This window comes from Aquarana catesbeiana, linkage group LG03 (genome assembly GCF_042186555.1).
Source record: "Aquarana catesbeiana isolate 2022-GZ linkage group LG03, ASM4218655v1, whole genome shotgun sequence".
In the NCBI taxonomy this organism is placed as follows: domain Eukaryota; kingdom Metazoa; phylum Chordata; class Amphibia; order Anura; family Ranidae; genus Aquarana; species Aquarana catesbeiana.
Window position 1 is genome coordinate 300,763,137 of NC_133326.1, and position 17,466 is coordinate 300,780,602.

The window sequence follows — 17,466 nt, forward strand, 5'->3', positions numbered from 1 at the left end:
AGTATTAAGCCTAATATTTATTTGGATTTCTGATGGGAGTGGGACATGCAAATACATTCTGCCTTAAGAATGTTCTAGTGTGCCTCGCTGTGTCTATTAAGAGAAAAGAAATCAAGTTTTTTTCCTATTTCTGGAAATTGTAGCAACTTTGTAGCAAAATTGTAGCTCACTGTGTCTCGTGTCTCATCTCTCCTGTCCTATTATTATGTTTTTAGGCTTAAACCCCTTAAGCAAACTTTAGACATTCTACATATGTCTAAAAAACTTAACTTAGGTACAGAGGGTGTATGTAGCACACTGTGTCCAAACCACCCCTCCCAATTCCCCCCCGCTGAGCCTCCTCAACCCTTCTTACCTGGAAATCCTGGGTGTCAGCCTATAAGCCAGTGTATGTAAACACTGTTTAGAAGCATTATTCAGAAATAGAATGCAGCATTGTTGCTATTTTCTCATTCATATGAAGATCAAAGTGGTGACCTTTGATCTGTATATGATGTCAGTCACAGCAACCTTAATAATAAAAAAAAGTTTTTGCCTTTTTTTTGTCTTTTAATAAAATGTGTTTAACTTCTTATTTCAGTTAACCCTAATCACCCTTAATTAATTTGTTTTCCTCTTAATTAGCTACTATTTCTCTACTATTTTTATTTCTATTTTGTAAACCATTTGTATTTCTTTTTGTTTGGTTCATTAATTAAATTAAATTAAACAAAAAAAAAAAAAAAAGAAAAGAAAAAGGGCTTTGTTTCATTTGTAAAAACTTTACAATGCTTTGTGCCAGAATTATAAAATCATACTTTTAGACAAAAGGATAAAATATAGACTTTTTATCTACAGTAACATATTTTTTAATTAACACTGATATTATAATAAAAATAGAATTTTAGAAGTGTACCCCGAAACAATTATATATATATTTTTTATGTTGAAGTCTGTGTATAGCTCATTTTTTTATTTAGTTTTATATAGGGTGAGGAAAGCTTAAAATCCCTGCTAATTTATTTTTTTAGAGAGTCTGTCCTGTAAATCTAACAGCAAGTCAGAGATAATCTCTACCAAGTGAGGGGAATTCCAGTTTAAAGTCTAGTACACATGGGCTGAATGTCCCGTGGCATCAGCTGATTTAATAGAAACCGGCTGACATTTGGCCCATGTGTACAGCAACCGGCTTCTGTCAAAGGGGCAAGACCGAAAAAGGTCTGCCAACCGGCTCCCGATCAGCACTCTGAACCAGTGGCTGAGAGCGCTGACCGGAGTGTTCTGGCGGGGGGCCGTTAGAACACATTAGCTCAGCAGGGGAGATCGCTGAAGTAACATTGAATTGTTAGTACAGCGGCTCCGACCTGAGCAGTTTTTTTTTGGTTCAACCCAGCGGGTACAATTGACCCCTGAACTAACAGGATGGTCAAAAGCACTTGCCCCACCTCAGGGTATACAAATAATGGAGCTATGGTTCCCGATAGGCAGATGGAACCCCAGTCATATGTGGAAGAGTAAGGAAGACTAATAGTGCTTTCTTATCCACATGAGGTGTAAAATCTTGCCAGTTTATTTGTATATTTGAAAGGATTTTCATTTTGATCTGAAAAGCCTTCAAATGACCTAAAGATCAAATCTAAATGTTTTCTATATTACTTACCCAAATGCAATATTTACCTTTCCGTAAGATATTTCTTTGGCATTTACACCTTACCAGTCCTAATTAACACTATTTTATGATAATTAAATCAGCTTTCACTACATTTCCAGTGTAACTTTTTTTAACTGGAGCATAACTATTCTTCTAAAGCTTTCAATTACTTTTAAACTGTTTGCCATCACAAGTAGCCTAGAAGTTACATTTTCATACAAGCCTTTTCAATGCCTATTTTCTGTCTGTAGAAAGACATGAACATCCATTCAATACGTCCTTTCACGATTGCTGGATTATTACTAATCCTGTTATTTTCAGATACTGTATATAGCTAAGGTTTTAGCTGTTGCATATAGAATGTCTATCATTAAAATTGAAAATGTTCTGAAAGGCTCTGCTCACTCATCACAGTTTACAATTTCAGCAGCAACTTCACTACTGAATTGTTAATGCTTTATGTCTTTCTTTCCTTAATCACTTATGTTTCCACGCATGACTTTTTACCTTAAGAAAATGAAAGTCTATTGCGCACGGTGGGAAAAATGGCTCCTTTATTCCATTGCATTGTTTGAGCTATTTGATCCGAGCATTATTTTTTTATTAAGCAGCAATGATTGAGAAGTTCTGACATTTCAATTACTTGTAGCAGGGCTGCATGTTGGCAGAGGTGCAAGCTAATAAAAAGCCAAGATTAATCCTGCATTTTTGTGCATTGTTTGAATCTGAAAATGGCGTCATGGTTATTCTGAAGGAGAAACAGTTCTGCTTTTAGAATGGAAACTGAAATAATCTGAGCTGGTAGATCTACTCAGTCATCGTGTTCTAATTAAACAAATTTAACTCTCTAGATTTGATAAAATCTAACTGTCCTTGTGATCGATGTCACCAGTTTGGAAAGTGATAGAAAACTGAAAATATTACAGTTGTCACCAGGAAACGAAAGCATGGGAGGTCTCCTAGTGGAGTTAACTGTTTTGGTGACATCTGTCATAGGAGGGATTTTCCTTCCCTTTGGAGGACATTTACTAACCATCCACATTTTTATATCCAGTTTTTAGTGCGGGGCTTGACTCTGCTGGGGAGATTTCAGCTCACCTCCTATTACAATGTGACAGTATAAGAAATGAGGGGAATGGTTGTCATGACAGGAAAAGACTGCCAGTAATAAAAACCTAGAAAATTATTTACTCTTTCACATTTTACTGAAAAAGGGGTTTAGCTGCAGACTGTGTCCTCACTGGAAAGATTTCTGTTAGATCAAGAAGTGATGAAAAAATGGGGTCACAGACAGCAGTAAAAAAAATCAGGGGTTCTATATTTCTCGCTCTGTCCAAAACGAAAAAAAAAAACAGAGGTTTGTTGAAGTTGAAGTTAGGCTTTATGTGCATCTTAAAATGCATCTTTCCGAAAGACAGATAACCTTGATCACAAATCCATCCAAGGACTGTATTTAACATCGCTTACGTCTACTGCGTCTGCAAGAAGTACGCTAAACAAATCTCATGTACATATCCTGTCTACTCTCCATTTAAACTGTAATCTTCTTTTGGCCAGAGTCTCATTTCTGCTGCATTACATGTGCATGTACATATGTGTATATTTAATATAATTCCAACCCCCCCCCCCTGTTCTTACATTATACAATACTGGAGAACATGTCAGTACTATATGAAATAATTACAATAATAATCAACAGTTATTTAACAAATATGATACATTAAAATAAAGCTTATAGTACAACAATGATCTTTTTGCCCCACTCTTGTTATCCCCAAATCTAATTTTTTTTACATTATATATATATTTTATGTGCTAGCTAAGACACCCTTCACAGACCCATCAATATCAGGCAGGCCAATTTCACGGTCATATTAAGCTGTTCTTAGAAGTACCTGTCAAGTAGCCAGATCCCTGTAAGGGATGTTTAAGGGCTCATTCATACTATGAGGCTGATTTACTAGAACTGGAGAGTGCACAATCTGGTCCAGCTCTGCATAGTAACCGATCAGCTTCCAGTTTTTTCTGTCAAAGCTTAATTGAACAAGCTGAAGTTAGAAGCTGATTGGCTTCCATGCACAGCTGCACCAGATTTTGCACTCTCTGGATTTAGTACATCGACTCCAATGTGTTGTGACCTATGTTTTTCTGCCCTGAATAAACACAGGTCATCTCTAGGCCACATAGAGAACAATTGTTTTTGTCTCGTTCCCAACACAATGCTGGTGTGTTTTGCAGTACAGTGCATCGCATGTCACCACACAGCAGTGCCACGCACCACGCTGCTGTGGAGTGGCATGAATGAAGTTTTTATGAATGAAGTGAACTATGTGACCCTTTTAAATGAAGATAAGAAGGAAAAAAGCAACAAAAATAAAGTAAAAAAAAAAAACAAACAAACAGTGTGATATGCTAAAAAGTGCATTACTCCTGCTCCTTGCCAACACTGCACTAGCCTGGAACAATATGAAGCTAATAGCACAGCCTTCTAAGCCTATCGTCTGGGTATGATGGTATATCTTAACATACAGCTACCTATTCCCTGTATTTTTATTCAGGCAAAGAACAAAGCAACAACACATCTCTTGCTATCAACTCAGCTATCAGCTTATTCATTCAGTAAATGGAATGGTTCAAGTCCCCGGGGTCTTTTATCAAATCATGGTTACCTGGGCTACTTTTTGTAATTTGGTTTAACTCTTTTTGGTGTACAGTATCCTATTAGAAAATGCAATTTTGAGGATTCTGTAGGATAAGGTTACACTGATGGCAACAGTAAATAAAAGACTTTACATTAATGTTGCTTTGGGCATTCACTCTGCTTTGATTTAAATTACCTATTTGTATTTCAAACAATTATGTAGCCCCTTAGTGAAAAAAGGATACAAGAAGCTATCCTGAAGTTCTGGGTCTCTATATAAGCACTGGACTTTTCATTAGGCAAATGGCTTGGTGTTTTTGTATTCAGTATAAAGAAATAATGTATTTCACTATCATCTTCATAGTGTGGTGTCTGCAGGGAAACACACATCCCATCCTGGACGGCTAGACATGGTGATAGCGCCCTCTGGGCTTGCTTATTTGCTTTTTTTTTTCAATATGTTATAATGTACGTAGTTAGGATTAAGGGGAACACTGCTGTAGAGGGGATTTTTACATGAATAAACAGGATTACACTATGTCGGTGTTGCTCTTGTGTTTTATGATATATATGGAGCCCCTTTACCAGTGAATCCTGCTGATGATGAGGACTGACTATTGAAGTGGATGCTGAATACCCATTCAATGCTCTTTTAATAGTGGCTTCTGGTGAGTTTGACCCCCTGGGGGAGTGTGCATCACGTGGTGGAACATGCTTTTTTTCTGGTGAAAGGTGCACGCTTGGACATCAGTGATTTTACACCTATAAAAACCTTGAACTGTCTTCATCATTACCTTCTACATAGAGACTCTTATTTTTGTTCTGGCCACTTATTGTGACAATTTTTGTGGCTTTTATTTTAGCGCTGTTTTTAGTATTTTATGTTTCATTGTTTGATTGCTGGACTTTTTTACTACTCATTTATGCCATATGAGGATATGTGGTTTCTCTACCTCTGTTTTAATGCAAACCGTTAGATACCCTGTTTCCCCGAAAAATAAGACCTGCCCCAAAAATAAGACCTAGCGTTATTTTCCAAGAGGGCTGCAATATAAGCCCTACCCCGAAAATAAGCTCTAGTTTAAAATGCTTGTAAAATCCTATATTCCACTCTATTACAGTAGTATATATTGTACAATATGTGTGTTTCTGTAATACAATTGTGCCATAGACCTTTGGTACAGCATCACTCAGCGCTCAGCTCACCTCCCGCTGCTCTCCTCCTCTTTTCTCAGCAGTCAGCGGGGGATCTCAAGACCCCCCCCCTGCAGTGCTCAGAGAGGGAAAGGGAGCTCCGGTGGGTCACGGAAGCGCCGAGCGGTGCTATACCAAAGGTATTTGGCACAGGTATATTACAGAAACAAATACATTGTACAATATATACTACTATAATAGAGTGGATTATAGGATTTTACAAGCATTTTAACTCGGTTCACACTGGGGATTCCTGACAGGCAGGAAGGGAGAGGGGGAGAAAAGACAGCACATTACATGGTAAGACCTACCCCGAAAATAAGCCCTACTGTGTTTTTGGTTGCCAAAATGAATATAAGACCTTGGCTTATTTTCAGTAAAAAACAGTAGGGCCAATTTGGTTTGGTTGCAGACTAGCTGGTAAGTGTGCTGGGAAATTTTCTGTTGTTTGTAATGTGCAAAGCCCCTTCCATGTGCACCTTACTGTAAAGGATAGTTATAGATTGGAGTGTTTGCCACTTACTGTATCTGTACATGTGGTCCCTATGTATTTATTATCCTCATAAGAATTTAGCAACATCTTATTAACCCGGGTAGCCATGTCAGTTTTGTGTAAGCTATTCTTAGGGCATCAAAAGCCAATAGCTATGCTTGTTTTCAAAAAGTAAATATCTAATGAAGATTTGAATTAATGGAGAGAATGATGATCTCACTCTGCTTACTTTGCCTTGAACTAGAATAAGTTGTCAGCTGCAGTGTCTGATTATTTGAGATGGCCACCTCCATCTCCTCCAAAGCAGGAGACATCATAGTTAGAAACAGAGTTACCACTAATGCAAAGAAAGACATGTTCCCAATTCAGTAATGGTTATAAAATTCACCACCAAGGGAAACTCCAAGCGAAAAAACAATCACAGTTCAAACAAATATATATGAAATTGGCGGGCAAAAAATACATGTTCTTCTGATCAATTTAGTCTTTCCAGCCTAAAGTGTGCCTTCATATAATGACTACAACACTTAAGTCTGTAGTTTGATATGCGACAATCTGTATGACTGATCCACATGCTCTTTGGGGTAATAATGAATGTGATCATGCTAGTAACATCCAAAATAAAGGCTCATCCTCCTCTTAATACAACTAAATATCACCTAATCCAACTCATCAATTTAAAGAACATGCACTCCCACTACAAGTCTGATTTCAGCTATGAGCTGTTGTTAGACAAATTACTGTAGTTCAAAGACAGACTCCAGCTAAATATGCTGTATGAACTGAACAATTATTTCATGGCTTTTGAAGGTACTGTATATATTAGTAAGTGAAGGTGTTTTCTTAAACTATCTTGAGTTTTGCTGAAACTAGCCAGGATCATTAAAAAACAATTACTTACATTTTAGAGAAAGAAAGTTTCTGTTTTATTTCTAGGCAATTTTTTAGCTGAAATGTTGGTCTTACCTTTACTAGATAAGCCTGACAGTCACTGACATAGTCATATTCCAAGCCATCAAAAGTGTAATAGTGACGATCACCATACACAGTACAGACAGAAGGACATGGGTAACTGGTGCAGTTAAATACTCCTCTTTTGCAAACGCTATAAGAAAACAGATTCAGGTTAGCACATATTAATTGAAGTGACGGATGCAATCATTGTCCACACTGAACATATTTAAACATCCCATAGATACTGATGTCTAGGTATAAAGGTTGTAGATGACCATTGCTGTTTCTAAGAGACTTTCTTGCTGTAATGGTCATACAAATCTCACCAAAGTCATTTACCAATGCTGACTGGGATCACCACTGAAATCTCTTCACCCCTCTTAGTTCTGTCATACATATTGTTCTGCGGGATCTAAAGTTGTTAGTTCAGATAGCAAAATAATGGCACCTATATTAAAAAGGGGAATTTTAGTGGCGCTTCTAACGGTATGCGACAATGTATGAAGATTTGCAAGTGCTATGTAAAATGAAGGTGTATTAACCAAAGGTAAACATTGCTGTACAATACACAGTTGATGTGCCATAAACTTATAATCACAAACAAATAACCAAAGTAAAAATCAAAGAAAATATATATATGTTACATGTGCATGAATAAATTGTAAAGTGCTCCAAAGTGCTCCAACATTAAATTGTTATAATATAACATAAAGTCCACTGATAAATTGGTGTCAGATGCCAAAAATCTTTAAAATAAGGTGAGTAAAGATGCCGCAAACTCCACACAAACGTGCGGTGCCCGTGTATCTCTCGTGCTCCTCCTTGTGTAGTTGCCCTCACCAGATAGATCTCTCCACTCAGGGGGTAACCTGCATTCAGTTACAATAACTGTCTGTAGATCTTTTCCACAGATATCTATGTCTCCTTGACCTGCTTTGCCTCCCCTCCATGTGTTTGACTGAAGAAACTTTCCCGCCCGCGCTCCTCTCTCTGTCCCTCTTGGTGATCTCTGTACAGTGCAAGGATTTGAACAAACTTTGCTGCAGATTCCTTCCTTTTGTTATTCTGAAGAAATAGCTATTTGTTTGCTTGTGTCCATGTGCAGGGAGTATGGGAGTGTTTTTTATCATTTTCAATCAGTTGCTGCACCTGCAGGGCTCTAATGAGGAAATTGGTAAAGTCTGAATTCCCTTTAAGACAAGATTTCCATTTTGGAATAGCTCACTAAAAATTATATTTTTGTTGCAGATGGTGCCAAAAATCTGACTTGTATCTTAGTGCAGACTTCTGGGAAAATCAGCGAGCCAATCACACAAGCCAGAAATTACATTTTCAGGGTTGTTTTGTACACAGTCTGTGTACAGAACACCTTAAAGTAGCCATATTGCATTTTACAGAAAATTACAATGCTGCAGATTGAAAAGGGAAGCAAGGTAATTTTTAATAACATTCAATTAAAATATCACTTGAGTGACAATTATATACGCTATATATTTTTTTTATTTGCAAAATTTTTTTCCCACTAAAGTGGAGTAAGGCTCTGTTTCCACTAGTGCGACTTTTCATGCGACTTGGGACTGAAAAGTCGCATGACAAATTGTTTCCCATGATTTCCAATGAGTACCGTTCATATCTGTGCGACTTCAAGTCGCAGCGACTTCAAAGTAGTCCCTGCACTACTTTGGTCCCACTTTGATGCGACTTGAGGTCTATAGATACAGGCATTGCTTCAAATCGCGGTAAAAAGTCGCGGTAAAATCGCGGTAAAAAATCGCGGCAAAATCGCGCGACTTTGGGGACGCAATAGTGGAAACATAGCCTTACCCTTTAATGCAAAGAATCTTATCAATGTGCATTAAAAAAATAGGTAAATCCTAACAATGAACTTCTCTTATTAACTCGCTTTTGGTGTAATAAAAATACCATTGAAAACATTTTGCAATATGTTTATGTTGATCTCGCCAGAAAAGGTGTCCTGTGTCTTGAGCTCCCTGCCAATGGGAAGGGCTGACAACACTAAAACATAGTTGTCAGCTCACAATAGGAAATTAAGGTCCAACTACATTTCTGGCAGACTAAGTTCTTACAATATATAGTTTGTGTGTATATATATATATATATATATATATATATATATTGTATATACAGTCAGGTTCATAAATATTGGGACATCAACACAATTCTAATATTTTTGGCTCTATACACCACCACAATCAATTTGAAATGAAACAAATAGAGATGTGCTTTAACTGCAGACTTTCAGCTTTAATTTGAGGGTAAAGTGTGGCGCTAGTGAGATAGGAAAAAAATATATTTGTTCGTTATTGAGCAAAGCCCACCTGAATGTCTATCTGGAAGGCAATAGTGCGCAATAAAGTATTTAGTGAAACAGGACTGTTCCTGTATATCCTATTAGCTGACATTAATAAAATTATATATTAGTGTAATGATTAGTGAGAGTGTGAAAAACGGAAAAAATGGAGTGTAGGTACTATAAGGTAACTACAACTTCAAATAGTAAGAAGGAATAATTACATACGTGGGGAGATCTGTGGATCAATGCTGGTGTTGCCTATAACAGGAAACCCAATAGTGCAACAAACATTAAATAGGTAGTGATAACCAAAAAGTAACCAATACAAATAATAATAGTGTGACAACCGCAGCTGAAGCAATACGGTACATACAGAAATGCACTGCTAATCCAACTAAAAGTCCAATACAGATGCGTAGACAATCATCTGGGAACTTAGTAAAAAGAACCAACAGCAACCAGGATTGGTGATATGGGACCCTTGAATCCGGAAATGACATTAACAAGGTAAGCTGATCAAACTTGCATACAAATAGGGACAAAAAAAAAAGCCTGTCTGACTCCTAAGCCGCTGGCTGGTGAGTCCACCACTGCTGGTAAGGGTATTTTTACCTGTCCCTATTTGTATGCAAGTTTGATCAGCTTACCTTGTTGATGTCATTTCCGGATTCAAGGGTCCCATATCACCAATCCTGGTTGCTGTTGGTTCTTTTTACTAAGTTCCCAGATGTTTGTCTATGCATCTGTATTGGACTTTTAGTTGGATTAGCAGTGCATTTCTGTATGTACCGTATTGCTTCAGCTGCGGGTGTCACACTATTATTATTTGTATTGGTTACTTTTTGGTTATCACTACCTACTTAATGTTTGTTGCACTATTGGGTTTCCAGTTATAGGCAACACCAGCATTGATCCACAGATCTCCCCACGTATGTAATTATTCCTTCTTACTATTTGAAGTTGTAGTTACCTTATAGTACCTACACTCCATTTTTTCCGTTTTTCACACTCTCACTAATCATTACACTAATATATAATTTTATTAATGTCAGCTAATAGGATATACAGGAACAGTCCTGTTTCACTAAATACTTTATTGCGCACTATTGCCTTCCAGATAGACATTCAAGTGGGCTTTGCTCAATAACGAACAAATATATTTTTTCCTATCTCACTAGCGCCACACTTTATTCTTGTTATTTCACTACAATTTGTCTGATTGTTGTGTTGGCTGCTCTTTTCACGTTTTGGGTTGGCGCATTATCATTTTCAGTTTTTTTTAATTTGAGGGTATTTACATCCAAATAAGGTGAACGGTGTAGGAATTACAACAGTTTGTATATGTGCCTCCCACTTTTTAAGGGACCAAAAGTAATGGGACAGATTAACAATCATCCAAAAAAACTTTCACTTTTTAATACTTGGTTGCAAATCCTTTGCAGTCAATTACAGCCTTAAGTCTGGAATGCATAGACATCACCAGACGCTGGGTTTCATCCCTGGTGATGCTCTGCCAGGCCTCTACTGCAACTGTCTTCAGTTCCTGCTTGTTCTTGGGGCATTTTCCCTTCAGTTTTGTCTTTAGCAAGTAAAATGCATGCTCAATTGGATTCAGGTCAGGTGATTGACTTGGCCATCGCATAACATTCCACTTCTTTCCCTCAAAAAACTCTTTGGTTGCTTTTGCAGTATGCTTCGGGTCATTGTCCATCTGCACTGTGAAGCGCCGTCCAATGAGTTCTGAAGCATTTTGCTGAATATGAGCAGCTAATATTGCCCAAAACACTTCCGAATTCATCCTGCTGCATTTGTCAGCAGTCACATCATCAATAAATACAAGAGAACCAGTTCCATTGGCAGCCATACATGCCCACACCATGACACTACCACCACCATGCTTCACTGATGAGGTGGTATGCTTTGGATCATGAGCAGTTCCTTTCCTTCTCCATACTCTTTTCTTCCCATCACTCTGGTACAAGTCGATCTTGGTCTTATCTGTCCATAGGATGTTGTCCCAGAACTGTGAAGGCTTTTTTTAGATGTTGTTTGGCAAACTCTAATCTGGCTTTCCTGTTTTTGAGGCCCACCAATGGTTTACATCTTCTGGTGAACCCTCTGTATTCACTCTGGTGAAGTCTTCTCTTGATTGTTGACTTTGACTTTGAGTGTTCTTGATCTGGCCAAATGTTGTGAAGGGTGTTTTCTTCACCAGGGAAAGAACTCTTCTGTCATCCACCACAGTTGTTTTCCATGGTCTTCTGGGTCTTTGGTGTTGCTGAGCTGACCGGTGCGTTCTTTCTTTTTAAGGATGTTCCAAACAGTTGATTTGGCTACACCTAATGTTTTTGCTATCTCTCTGATGAGTTTGTTTTGTTTTTTCAGCCTAATGATGGCTTGCTTCACTGATAATGACAGCTCTTTGGATCTCATATTGAGAGTTGACAGCAACAGATTCCAAATGCAAATAGCACACTTGAAATGAACTCTGGACCTTTTATCTGCTCCTTGTAAATGGGATAATGAGGGAATAAGACACACCTGGCCATGGAACAGCTGAGCAGCCAATTGTCCCATTACTTTTGGTCCCTTAACCACTTGAGCCCCGGACCATTATGCTGCCTAAGGACCAGAGGTCTTTTTCCAATTTGGCACTGCGTCACTTTAACTGCTAATTGCGCGGTCATGCAATGCTGTACCCAAACGAAATTTGTGTCCTTTTCTTCCCACAAATAGAGCTTTCTTTTGATGGTATTTGATCACCTCTGCAGTTTTTATTTTTTGCGCTATAAACGGAAAAAGACCGAAAATTTTGAAAAAAAATGATATTTTCTACTTTTTGTTATAAAAAAAATCCAATAAACTAAATTTTAGTCATACATTTAGGCCAAAATGTATTCGGCCACATGTCTAAGGTAAAAAAAATGTCAGTAAGCATATATTTATTGGTTTGCGCAAAAGTTATAGCGTCTACAAACTAGGGTACATTTTCTGTAATTTACACAGCTTTTAGTTTATGACTGCCTATGTCATTTCTTGAGGTGCTAAAATGGCAGGGCAGTACAAAACCCCCCCAAATGACCCCATTTTGGAAAGTAGACACCCCAAGGAAATTGCTGAGAGGCATGTTGAACCCATTGAATATTTATTTTTTTTGTCCCAAGTGATTGAATAATGACAAAAAAAAAAAAAATATTTACAAAAAGTTGTCACTAAATGATATATTGCTCACACAGGCCATTGGTCTATGTGGAATTGCACCCCAAAATACATTTAGCTGCTTCTCCTGAGTATGGGGATACCACATGTGTGGGACTTTTTGGGAGCTTAGCCGCGTACGGGACCCCGAAAACCAAGCACCGCCTTCAGGATTTCTAAGGGTGTAAATTTTTGATTTCACTCTTCACTGCCTATCACAGTTTCGGAGGCCATGGAATGCCCAGGTGGCACAAAACCCCCCCAAATGACCCCATTTTGGAAAGTAGACACCCCAAGCTATTTGCTGAGAGGCATATTGAGTCCATGGAATATTTTATATTTTGACACAAGTTGCGGGAATGTGACACTTTTTTTTTTTTTTTTTTGCACAAAGTTGTCACTAAATGATATATTGCTCACACAGGCCATGGGCATATGTGGAATTGCACCCCAAAATACATTTAGCTGCTTCTCCTGAGTATGGGGATACCACATGTGTGGGACTTTTTGGGAGCCTAGCCGCGTACAGGGCCCCGAAAACCAAGCACCGCCTTCAGGATTTCTAAGGGTGAAAATTTTTGATTTCACTCTTCACTGCCTATCACAGTTTCGGAGGCCATGGAATGCCCAGGTGGCACAAACCCCCCCCAAATGACCCCATTTTGGAAAGTAGACACCCCAAGCTATTTGCTGAGAGGCATGGTGAGTATTTTGCAGCTCTCATTTGTTTTTGAAAATGAAGAAAGACAAGAAAAAACTTTTTTTTTTTCTTTTTTCAATTTTCAAAACTTTGTGACAAAAAGTGAGGTCTGCAAAATACTCGCTATACCTCTCATCAAATAGCATGTTTGAGCAATATATCATTTAGTGACAACTTTGTGCAAAAAAAAAAAATTTGTCTCTTTCCCGCAACTTGTGTCGCAATATAAAATATTCCATGGACTCGACATGCCTCTCAGCAAATAGCTTGGGGTGTCTACTTTCCAAAATGGGGTCATTTGGGGGGGTTTTGAACTGTCCTGGCATTTTATGCACAACATTTAGAAGCTTATGTCACACATCACCAACTCTTCTAACCACTTGAAGACAAAGCCCTTTCTGACACTCATTGTTTACATGAAAAAGTTATTTTTTTTTTGCAAAAAAATTACTTTGAACCCCCAAACATTATATATTTTTTTAAAGCAAATGCCCTACAGATTAAAATGGTGGGTGTTTCATTTTTTTTTTTTCACACAGTATTTGCGCAGCGATTTTTCAAACGCATTTTTTGGGGAAAAAACACACTTTTTTAAATTTTAATGCACTAAAACACACTATATTGCCCAAATGTTTGATGAAATAAAAAAGATGATCTTAGGCCGAGTACATGGATACCAAACATGACATGCTTTAAAATTGCGCACAAACGTGCAGTGGCAACAAAATAAATACATTTTTAAAAGCCTTTAAAAGCCTTTACAGGTTACCACTTTAGATTTACAGAGGAGGTCTACTGCAAAAATTACTGCCCTCGATCTGACCTTCGCGGCGATACCTCACATGCATGGTGCAATTGCTGTTTACGTTTGACGACAGACCGCCGCTTGCGTTCGCCTTAGCGCGAGAGCAGGGGGCGACAGGGGTGCTTTTTTTTTTTTTTTTCTTTATTATTTTTTTGCTTTTTTATCTTATTTTTAAACTGTTCCTTTCATTTTTTTTTTTTTAATCATTTTTATTGTTATCTCGGGGAATGTAAATATCCCCTATGATAGCAATAGGTAGTGACAGGTACTCTTTTTTGAAAAAATTGGGGTCTATTAGACCCTAGATCTCTCCTCTGCCCTCAAAGCATCTGATGACACCAAGATCGGTGTGATAAAATGCTTCCCCAATTTCCCAATGGCGCTATTTACATCCGGCGAAATCTAAGTCATAAAATGCTCGTAGCTTCCGGTTTCTTAGGCCATAGAGATGTTTGGAGCCACTCTGGTCTCTGATCAGCTCTATGGTCAGCTGGCTGAATCACCGGCTGCATTCTCAGGTTCCCTGTTGAGACAGGAGAGCCAGAGAAAAACACGGAAGACGGTGGGGGGGGGGGCATTCCCTCCCACTGCTTGTAAAAGCAGTCTAGAGGCTAATTAGCCACTAGGATTGCTTTTACATGAAAGCCAACCGCTGGCTGAAAAGAATGATACCAAGATGATACCTAAACCTGCAGGCATCATTCTGGTATAACCATTCAAAGTCGTGAATGGCGTACCTGAAGACAAAAAAATGGTTAACAATAAAGCACAGCAAACGGTAAAGTATAAAAAATTGCATACCTGAAAAGCAAACATGATAAAACATAATAACAATAAAACATTGCAGAATAGAATACAGTAAAAAAGAGCAGAACAAGAGAGAGAGAATAGAGAGAGAGAGAACAATAAAACGACAACTATTTTTTTTTATTTTATATATTTTTTTTTTTTTTACACTTTTTTTGTAACTAACTTTTATAACGGTAACCGGTTCCAGGTTCGGGTCTCTCAAAATGCGATGGCATCTTGGGAGACCCTGTGAAAGTGTGCCTAGTCTGTGCAATGCTGTACCCTACGCTAATACTCAACTAATGAATGGTAGCGTTCAAAACATTCACCAATGCAAAGACCAGGATTGTCAGGACAGGAGAGACAATAATAGCGGGTGTCACGCCTATATTCGCGCTTGCTGCAGACACGACATCTTTTTTGGGGGTTCGTTGGATAGGGGTACTCGGGAGGACATAAAGAAAATGCCTCTCATGCAGCCGACTGCATTTGGTTGGGGATGTGAATGGGGGAAGTACGGGCGCTGCAGAAGCGGTGGGTTCCCAATTAGGATTGGCGAATGCAGCAGGAAGGGCACTATGGGCACGACGGGCCTGTGTTTGTCTTCTTGGTGGCAGCGGGTTACTACTTGTGCTTGCCACCTCACCAGCTTGAACTGCACTTATGGGACTCGCCACGTCACCAAGTGTTACTGCAGTGCTGGTTTGACTACGACCGGGGTGTACTAGGCCGCTGGCGCTTGCCAGTTCAATAAAAAGCTACCAAAAAAACTGTTAGCGATTGCAGGGATCAGGCCTGACTCTGCGAATGCTGCAGTTATGCGTTAAGTGTTTTGTAAGTGACAGTGATCGATCGATACTGCACTTGGGTGGGCTGGGCCGGGCGGAGGAGCAAAATGCAGGTGCTAGCAGGTATCTGGGCTGATCCCGCTAACACTGCGTTTTTGGGAACCCTAAACTGCTGGGGACGCCAGTATAGATCTGATCGGATCAGATATTGATCCGTTCAGATACTATACCACTAAGGGAGGTGTACGGTGCGTGCGTGGGTGTTAGCGGTACTGGTGCTAATCTGACGCTGCTTGGGGCTGGTGCTTGCCAGTTCACCAAAATACTACCAAAAAAACTGTTAGCGATCGCAGGGATCAGGCCTGACTCTGCGAACGCTGCAGTTATGCATTTAGTGTTTTGTAAGTGTCAGTGATCGATCGATACTGCACTTGGGTGGCCTGGGCTGGGCCGGGCGGAGGGGCAAAACGCAGGTGCTAGCAGGTATCTGGGCTGATCCCGCTAACACTGCGTTTTTGGGAACCCTAAACTGCTGGGGACGCTAGTATAGATCTGATCGGACCAGATATTGATCCGTTCAGATACTATACCACTAAGGGAGGTGTACGGTGCGTGCGTGGGTGTTAGCGCTACTGGCGCTAACCTGACGCTGCCTGGGGCTGGTGCTTGCCAGTTCACCAAAATGCTACCAAAAAAACTGTTAGCGATCGCAGGGATCAGGCCTGACTCTGCGAACGCTACAGTTATGCGTTTAGTGTTTTGTAAGTGACAGTGATCGATCGATACTGCACTTGGGCTGGGCCGGGCGGAGGGGCAAAACGCAGGTGCTAGCAGGTATCTGGGCTGATCCCGCTAACACTGTGTTTTTGGGAACCCTAAACTGCTGGGGACGCTAGTATAGATCTGATCGGATCAGATATTGATCCAATCAGATACTATACCACTAAGGGAGGCGTATGCTGCGTGCGTGGGTGTTAGCGGTACTGGCGCTAATCTGACGCTGCCTGGGGCGACGCATATCACCGCCGGGCGATCAGGGGGCTAAACCTTTATTCGGTAATAAACGGCGGGTGCCCTGACACTATAAAAAATAAACAAACTAACCAGCGTCACCCGTAACAGTTATACGGTGATCAGTGGTGAAAGGGTTAACTAGGGGGCCATCAAGGGGTTAAAACATTTATTCGGTAGTATATGGGGGTCCCTGTCGCTATAAAACGCTGACGGCGAACCTAAATATTTAGGTCCCTAACTAGCGTCACCAGCGACACTAATACATCGATCAGAAAAATGATCGCTTAGCGACACTGGTGACAGGGGGTGATCAAGGGGTTAAAACTTTATTAGGGGGGGTTAGGGGGGTATCCTAGACCTACAGGGGGGTAATACTAACTGTCCCAACACTGTAACTGTCACAAACTGACACCAATGCAGTAATCAGAAAAAAAAAACAAAAAAAAAACAAAAAAACTGCTGGTGTCAGTTTGTGACGGGGGGGGGGGGTGATTGGGGGGGGTGATTGGGGGGGGATCGGGGGGGGGATCGGGGTGTTTTGTGTGCCTGGCATGTTCTACTGTGTGTGTGTAGTGTTGTGCACTCACATACCTGTCTTCTCTCCTCGGGCCGGAACGGAAATTACCGAGCCGAGGAGAGATGACATCATTTCCTTTGCTGCTGTTTAGCATACAGCAGCAAAGGAATGATGTGATTGGCCGGTGGCGATCGCGAGGGGGGGGCCACGAACGGATGGCCTCCCCCTCATCTCCGATCGCCGTGGGACAAAAGACGACCGCCTCGGGCACCGGGGGGGGGTGCGATCGGACCCCCCACCCGCGGAAGGCAAATCATGTATATGTACGTGATTTTGCCTGTCCGTGCCACTTTGCCGACGTAAATCGGCGTGAGGCGGTCGCCAAGTGGTTAAAAAGTGGGAGGCACATATACAAACTGTTGTAATTCC

General features: G+C 40.0%; 1 protein-coding gene across 1 annotated transcript in view; it reads right to left on the bottom strand.

Annotated features, from left to right (window-relative positions):
* Nucleotides 1–17,466, bottom strand: part of OTOGL (otogelin like) — a 202,821-nt gene that overhangs the window by 139,604 nt on the left and 45,751 nt on the right. Inside the window, exon 11 of the mRNA XM_073620249.1 lies at nt 6,925–7,063. Within this exon, the coding sequence (XP_073476350.1) occupies nt 6,925–7,063 (139 nt within the window). The remainder of the gene's footprint in view (nt 1–6,924; nt 7,064–17,466) is intronic.